Raw genomic sequence first — 8742 nt, 5'->3', positions numbered from 1 at the left:
TCGTGCGCTTACCTGGCCAAAGACTGTTCACACTGCGCGGGCTTGTTGTCAGTCACAAGAGATGATGGAGGTGCTGTTGTTGCTGTGTGCCTGTTTCTGTGTTGGTGAGTAAAACTATATTTAAATCCTCCTTTAGCGAAACTGCGCGAAAGACTATAGCGTTTACAGGGAGTATAAAGAATCAGCCTTTCTTACAAACAAGTAGCGTCAGGAAAACAATGTGTTACGGTCAATTACATATATGCTTGTATTTTTGTTAAGTCACCATGTACTAGTAATAATAAATGATAATGCAACAAAACAAACAGGAGAGCCTTTTATTTATTATTTATGATTATATTGCATGAGACAATAATTTATGCACATAAGTTATAAGATCAATTTCTGCGACTTTGGGGCCATAATTTAATAATCTGAAGGGTTATTGTTAAAGGTGCGGTATGTAAGTATTGGCCACCAGTTCAAATTCAAATAGAAAGCAGCATATAACTAGAGAGTGTTAGCTAGTTAGCTAGTTAGCTCAGTTAGCGGTGCAGCTAGGGGTCAGGACGGGGGGCTCAGAGCACCATGGGAGTTTTAGTGTTGCTTACACCACTAGCACAGGAGCCGCAGGCTGACAGGAGGAGGAGGTTTTTGGGCCTGGGACGGGTTGGACTTGAGGGAAATGCATGCAAGAAGCAGCACCATAATGTAGCCCAATGTCAGACCTGTTATTTCATCACATTCTGTTGATAATTGCAGTCAATGTAAGAATATTTTAAACTAAAATTACTACATATTGCACCTTTTTAAAGTAAATTTGGCTAATGCAAACTTAATTTTACTCGGGCAGCATTTTCATAAAGGGCTTTACTTGAAACAATATATTTTTGTATTGCTATTATTGCTCCTATAATCTAAGTTTTACTTAAGCAAAAGATCCGAATAGTATTTCCACCACTGTACTCATTAATGATGAGCGAGCATCTGCCAGTGCAGTGTAAAGGCATAGTTACTACGTATAATATGACTTTGATATACTCTGATCCCTGATACAAATGGTAATGTTGCTATACATTCACAAGGTATGTAATCGGTGTTTTTTTGTTGTTGGACTTCCTTTCTAGGCCTCTCGTATAATGAGCTAGAGTATGGGAGCTCATTCACCTTGAAGCTGCACAGAAAGGCTCAATCCCTCACGTTCACCCCTAGATTTGAGTCAGATGTGACGATCTTGTGGAAACGTTATAACCCTTCAGCCAACCTGGACAGTAGGCGGAAGGTGACGGGTGGCAACTACGTGATCAATCCTTTGACCCAGGAAGACAGTGGGACCTACATACTGAGAGACAAAGATCAGTTGGCATTGTCTGTCAAGACCATTAGAGTTGTGGGTGAGTCATTATACACTAAACTAACATGCATAAGATGGTAGGCACGTAGCATTTTTAGATACTATAACTATTACTAAATACTACTGCCTGGAACATGTGAGCATATGGATGAAAACCTATCATGATTGAAAACCAGTGTAACTGCCATGAATTTAAAGGAACAGTTCCACATTTTGGGAAATTCAGTTATTCATTTTCTTGCTGAGATGAAAAAATGATACCATTCTTATATTTACACCACAAATATGACGATAGAGGAGATGTTAGCTTAGCTCAGCACGGAGACTGGAAATAGAGAAACAGCTATTAAAAAAAGGTAATAAAAAGTGAAAAATCCAGAAGCTGTCATTTTGACAGGTGTTATGGGCCAGACTAGGTTAGCTGTTTTAAAAGTATGTGCTAAGCTAACCAGCCATTGCTTGGTCCAGAGGGAAAACAAAGATCTCAGAGGAGCCCTTTAACTAGTAATGATGCAGAAGGGAAAAGTGGGCTGTGAGATTCCCTGTAGGTATGAAAAGGAAAAGTAGAATCTGGGGTTTATCATGCAATACATGTGGCCTGCGTGCTGCACAGTGCTGCACATAAAACAAGGCGTTGGGTGGTCGACACACTTGGGTGTGACATCTTCTGCCGTCAAGGGACTTGGATGAATAAACTGAGCACACTATAGAAGGATTTTAATGGTGCTTAGATGTCTACCACTGATCTCAGCACAAAAGTAGTCCAATGTTGGACACCTGGTGGAGTGGCAATACTTTGGAATAGTATGACCAACTGGTAAAGGTGGTAAGACTGAATATTAATTGGGCTATTGGGTTAGAGAAACGCCTATAAGAGCATATAGAAATGGTTCCATGCCGCCAGTCTGACTGAATCGCAAGCCAGTCTTCATTTTTTTTTCATCTACACGCTAGTGGTGTCATTATTACCTCCACCAAAGAGATTATGTTTTCACACGTCTGTTTGTTTGGTTGGTTGGTTAGTTGGTTGTTTTGTCAGCAGGATTGCACTACTGAACGGATTTCCACGTACTGTAACTGAATGGATGGAGGATGGGTCTTAGCCCCAAAATACGTAGGATACCTAGGATTATACCTCATTAACTTTTGGAGCAGATCGGTATAAAGGGACGGACTCAAGGATTTTTTTCTCACTTTCCTAAACAGTGTAGGATAGACATTTTTGTTAATGTTGATGAAGAAAATCAGGTCTATTTAGGTGTATGATATCTACATCTAGTTTAGGAGAGTAACAGATAGTCCACTATAACTGACAACCAAATCATATTGATCCGCCTAGTGATGCACTGATGTGTTTGTTGTGAATTGTAAAAACCCACATCAAGGTACTTAACTAGGTGCCATGCATGACAGTACTGTAACAGCTCTTAATTTCTCAAGGTGTTATGCACCTTGTTCTGACTTAAACATCAGAAGAAGGTGCATCATTTTAAACCCAGAAGCATTACTTTGTGCCTTTTAGCTTTTAAACTGGTCAGAATCCCAAAGGCCCAGATGGAGGTCATTGCTGAACATGAAACAATTTGTCAGTTCAAGGTGTACACTTTGTTTTAGTAAAATAGCTGCAGTGTGATGAGAGCATTATTGTAATTTAGTCAACTGAGAAAAAATGAATGCAGTTAAAAATGCTGATGATGACATCCTCAAATGTCATATTTTACGACAACCCAAACATATTTGGTCATGGAGGAGTAAAGAATGCAGAAAATATTATAGTTGACAATTTATTGATTAATTGTTGCAGGTCTATTTCCTGATACACTGACAATTTGGATGATGACAGATATTTTTAACGACAGAGTTGTAAACTCTATGCTCAGGCCACCATGTTGCTTTGGAAGTTTAGTTTGTGTTCTGTCAGTGTAAAAAGCTCAGTATTTGGAGCTACCTGTTCACATGTGTACAGCTCAAGTAGTATGCAGAAGCTGTCAGTGGCTTACAATGATGCAGCTTCAGATTCCCAGATGGCATCTAAGACATCGAATATATGGTTTTGTGTGTCGCTGGGATGAATCAGAGAAGAGCATCATAGCTTTAATCAGTTCGAGGAGGAGCTCCTCTTGATACTCATCTGGGCTCAGAAAACACTGGCGCAATAGCAAACATTAACTTTTTTTTCATGGAACAATGAGTTGTTGTGGTTTCATCATTTTATTATATCATCTTATTCTGTGGTTTATAGGCACAATTCCTCTTTAACTCTCAAATCTGGACTCTGTCTATCACTCTGCCATGAAATTTATTACTGATGATGTTTCTGGTGCCGATAATTGTATTCTATATAATCTCGTCTAACTCTCAGCAGGGAAGCAAATTAACATATTTCCCAAAATGTTGGACAATTCTTTTAAGATGATTACAGCTGCCATGCTATGTGAAAGACAAAACTAGAAACTTACACCAAGAACCAACACTACACAGGATGGGTGTTTGGTATTCAAAGGATTCTTTGGTGGAGATTCACTTTTTTATCCTCTGTCTTGCTCATCCTCTCTTCCAGCACTACAGATGTCCTTTCAAAACACTGCTGGTGAAAGCTTCAACTTCGCCTTCGATCTGGAACCGTCCTCCTGCCACATTTACTTCTTCGCAATAAGTTACCGGGTAGAGCATCAGATCGTTCGTCATGGAAGGCTACTGCCCAATCTGGAGTGTCCAGGGTTTGAAATGTCAGGGCGATGTGGGGTTTCAAATTCGAACCCCCAGACATCATGCAGCGGGCGCTATGAGGTCCGAGATTCAAAGGGCAACAGGGCCTTAGTGGCGACAGTGGAGGTCAAGGGTAAGTAACCTGCGTGTTTTATAATACGTTTCAGATTTCTGTTATTTTTAGCCTCTTTTGTTTGTTTTTAGCTTCATATGTTTATCCAAAGCCTATTATATCTATTTACTATTATCTACAACCTAGTGGTAGGTCTGCAACTAATGATCATGTCTTCCATGCAAAAGGTTCTTTAAAAAACTCCTCTTTCAGTCTGTAATTGTCATGAAATTACCATTATGTCCGAGACAAATTTACAGTGATAAACATCAGAGAAAAGCAGGATAGAGGCAGCAAATATTTGACTGTTTTTTCCAATTACAGGAGTACTAAATTATCAAAATCTAATGACCATCAACTAATTGACTCGTTTCAGCATCACTTTTTGATACCAAAGAAATTGGAAAGGGCATCGGCATTTTCTTCGCTGTAGTTGGCTGCTGTGGCTGCTTGAAGCACTGCTGCTGTGGGAAGAGCTCCTCCAAAGAGGAGCAACCTGAGACTCCTGATGAGGAACCTGCGGTGCATAACCACGATGTGAGCGCACTGCATTAAATTTACATGACTTTTTTTTTTTGTGTGTGTGTGTGTGTATAGAAGTGTAAAGTTAAAAACGCTGCTGTACCCATTGTGTTTCTGTTTAATTCAAATTACAGTTTGACCATGAGCCTGTTGGACCAAGGCTAGAACAACCCTACCCTGCTCAGCCCTCGCACACTCCGACTGGCCCGCTGGTTGGTGTCTTTTGCATTCTCCTCTTTTGTTTATTCTCTCCCTCTTTACTACTAACGTGTGGCTCCTCACTCTGCAGATCAACAATCCTCCCACGACTGTGCCGCCAGCTTATTCTGTGGTATGAACTGCTCCCCATATAAGTCTGAGCATGCACACACACAATAAGTATATTTCAACATTAATTTACAGCTAAGGCAAATTATAAATCATTCATGCCCCCTTGTAAAATCAAATACAATACATTAAGTTCTTTCTCGATAAGACTGTCCATTTGTTGCGGCACTGCTGTACCAGCCTGTCTGCTTTTGTTTCTGAAATGTGTCTTGAGTGTAGCTGTTTTATGAAAGAAGACAGGACTTTATTGATGGTTAACATGCCAAATTTGAAGAAATACAGTAAAGGGTAACCTATATTGACTACCTTATTGACGCTTGTGGAGGAAGTCCCCAGACTCCATTAAATAATAGCTCAATTTTGTAAGTTGCTGAGTTAGAAAAAACTTTTTACACATTGTGAAACGCTGTCTCTGAAAAATGTGTAAGTGTTTGGCCCTTCTTGTTAATTGGGCAAATGTTATACATGAAGATATTTCCTTATTTATGTAGTAAACATTGTTTAGGTGCATTTCCTTCCTCAGAAAAGCCAATTTTTCTTAGAAGTTTTCAAAATAAGAGTCTCATTCTATGAAAACAAAAACACAGTGATTCTTAGTTTCAGGTGACTACACACTAATGAAAACATATTAATGAATATTTTATTCCATACCTGCTCATAAATCCTCCTAAATCCTACATACTCCATACTACATATCTTATACTTATTGTTAAACTAACCGCACAAACAATGTATTATAACTGTGGTTATAATGTGACATGAATATTCTCCACGCTGCGCCTGTGAAACAAGCTAATATGTCCGTCTTTTTCTTTCCAGGTTTTTCCAGCTCCAGCAGAGCCAACAGTCGCTCCAACCGTCCCTGTCGAATCAGATGGCGAGCCGCGGTTTGAACTGAAGGGGACGTCCTTTTCCTCTGCGCCCCCTCTCAGTTCAGACTCACCTTACGGTGACGTTTATACCTCAGACAAACTCAACTTCCTCTGAAAGCCTTCATTTTAAAAGTTGAACTCATTTGTTAGTGTGACGTTAAAGAGAAAGTTCAACAATTGAGAAAGATACTCATTCACAAGTGGCTTCTTGAAATGTCTTCTGGTTGCCTAGCAACTGGTCACAGCCAAGAAATAGTCCGGCACATAACCTCCAGGGAAACAGCCATTTGTTGTTTTTTATACTTTGTTTTTATTTTTTGTAAATGGATTCATCAAAAAAGATAAAGCAGGTTAATTAGTGAGCTTTAGAGGTGCTGGTATGCAAATGTAATTACCTCTGTACATAGTCAAGCTAGCTGCTTATCTTTTTCTAGTCTTTATGCTTAGCTAAGCTAACCTGCTGCTGTTTTTAGCTTCATATTTACTGCACAGATTTAAAAGTAGTGTCAATCTTCTCAATTAAGTACTGTATCAGCGCGAAGTGGATAAACATATTTCACAAAATGCTGGACTAAAACCTACACAGAAAGACACACACATCCACAAACCTGTTCTTCCACATTCTGCTATATTCCCGATATTTTACTGTGCCAAATTTTATAACATTTGCTTGAAAAAAACAGAGATGGAACGAACACTGTGTTTTGTATCTGCCTCAGTCCCATTTATTTACGTTTTACTATGAACATCAAAGGCCTCATGTGCCGAGCAAGAGCGCAAAAGGTCACAGGTCCAAAGCCATAGGCAAAAGGGCATTTTTTCAATGAACAAAACATGCACTCTAAACTGAGTGACTGCCTTATTTACAATAATCTCATACCTCAGGAGTCTCATGTAAGTGTCTTACCAGCAGTAGTAGTTGTAGTACTGATTGAAAAGCTTTCGCATTCCTGCACTTCTGTCAGGGATACAACATTTAATACAGACCAGTCTGACCTCAGGGAAGACACAAACATAAAGTAGCCTTCTCTTTGCTAAACTCTCTGTATTTAAACACAAAAAATCAACGTCATGACGTGTACCGTCGTGCCTCTTTTGGAGCCTCCGCTGCGGAGATAATGCAGAGTCTTTGTGTGAAAAGGACTACTGACACCATTCACCCTATTACAAGACACTGCACCATCAAAAGTATTTTGACATTTTCATTTGCTCACACACACATATCCAAATGTTCTTAAGTTGAATTATAGTGATTGTATAGAAATATCGAAGGCAACAGTTGCCTTTTCCTTGTGCTTACTTTACGTTGAGAGTGACACAATGGCAGAAAAGTCACCTCTGGACTGCACTTGTGTCAATTCTGCACCTTAAATGCATTCATTTAAAAGTCTAATGTGACATACTGTATATCTTTCAATATATTTGTGACTGTTACATATTCAAGCCAATGTATGCAACATGCTACTACACTAAACATGGAATTATGGCTGTATTTGGAGCTTTGATATTTGTCATGATGTATAGGTCAGTCCTTTTTATTTTAATTGTTCATTTTGCATGTCTGACTTACATGAATGTTGCGTGTCTATATTTGAATATAGAATATACATAGTATATATATATAATATATTTTTTTTGTTGCACTAACTGGAAGCTTTTTATGAACACGATATGAGAAGTTGTCAAATTTTTCTAAACAAGTGAGCCTTTTTAGTTTGTGTCTTAGTGTATATTCACTTTGTGTCATTAAACCTCATAAAATCCTACTGAATGCTGTTTGTACTTGTTTTACCGTCTTAATGTCTTCATGTGTAGCACAGAAATTCTGTGACGACGGTAAAAGCACCACCCACCCAGCATGTCACCACACAGCCAAAAGCTCATCCAAGCATATAAATCTTTTCCCACCATACCAACTGGTTTACAGAAGAAACTCAACAGAGCAGAAGTTACCTTTTGTGTGTTGTTAAGAGAAACAGCAGAGCCATAAATCTGTTGTTGTATGAGACAATAAGAGATTCCTTGTTGACACATTTGTTACACTGAGTGAACCTGGAAATCCTCCAAGTTTGTCACGTCATTGTGCTTTAGTTGGAACTACAATGGATTAATGTATAAAATGTACTGCAACACCTGCAACTATTACTATGAGAAATGGATTAATGGCTCCAAGCTGATTGATTGTGACTCATCTAGAAGAATTTTAGTCTTGTCTTAAATCACAATATTGGTCATCTCTAACATGATTAATGCCACATTCATGTGCTCCTCAGATGGTCCCACTTGACGGTTCCGACTTTGGTGTGTAACATGAACACAAGCCGGGAAGTGGGAATTATTATGTTATTAAGATTATACCATGAGCCCCAAATATTGACTTTTGAATCTGAATTCCCTGATTTGTAACCTTTTCTCAAAATTAGATTTCAGTTGTGCTGCTCTTGTGACGATCTGGAAAAATAAAATGAAGTTTATTTTGTGGGCACAGGAACATACTGAAACATTCACACATACATGAAATAATTAGTTATCTGAGAGATCAAATCTATTGAAGTTGCTGCAGTATGTTTTCCACTTCTCCTCAGATGTTCGGTCTCTGACTTACCTCAATAGTCCCTCCATCTGTCTCTGATCCAAGGTTCATCTGTTGATGGTGTGTATGTAGAGGAGTGCTATGGCAGAAGTTTTAGGCTACCAATTGTCTATACACAACTTCATTACAAGGGACGCATGTACTTCACTCCGAGAAAGGGGGGACCCAGGAAGCTACTGATGGATAACCGTCAGGTAATCAGCTTCTTGTCTGTGTGGCTTTTATCATTAACTTTTCAGAAATTATATGAGATGATTTCCAGTGGGGGGGCTTG

General features: G+C 39.0%; 1 protein-coding gene across 1 annotated transcript; it reads left to right on the top strand.

Moving 5' to 3' along the window:
• LOC311257349 (uncharacterized protein) lies at nucleotides 1–7589 on the top strand. Its single transcript, XM_084352940.1, has 7 exons — nucleotides 1–104; nucleotides 1107–1373; nucleotides 3894–4175; nucleotides 4531–4691; nucleotides 4811–4888; nucleotides 4966–5007; nucleotides 5823–7589. Exons 1-7 carry the CDS (start codon nucleotides 62–64, stop codon nucleotides 5988–5990), a joined length of 1041 nt encoding a protein of 346 aa, XP_084209066.1. The 5' UTR covers nucleotides 1–61; the 3' UTR covers nucleotides 5991–7589.
• The last annotated feature ends 1153 nt before the right edge of the window (nucleotides 7590–8742 follow it).

Source organism: Pagrus pagrus (assembly GCF_965226575.1).
Source record: "Pagrus pagrus genome assembly, chromosome: 5".
Lineage (NCBI taxonomy): Eukaryota > Metazoa > Chordata > Actinopteri > Spariformes > Sparidae > Pagrus > Pagrus pagrus.
This window is presented reverse-complemented; position numbering and strand designations above follow the sequence as displayed.

Bases quoted from the DNA above. Each gene is read 5' to 3' on its own strand.
- LOC311257349 (XM_084352940.1), top strand. From the start codon at position 62: ATGATGGAGGTGCTGTTGTTGCTGTGTGCCTGTTTCTGTGTTG. The intron at 4,176-4,530 runs GTAAGTAACCTG...GACTCGTTTCAG, and splicing joins GGCGACAGTGGAGGTCAAGG to CATCACTTTTTGATACCAAA. The intron at 4,889-4,965 runs GTTGGTGTCTTT...CTCACTCTGCAG, and splicing joins ACACTCCGACTGGCCCGCTG to ATCAACAATCCTCCCACGAC.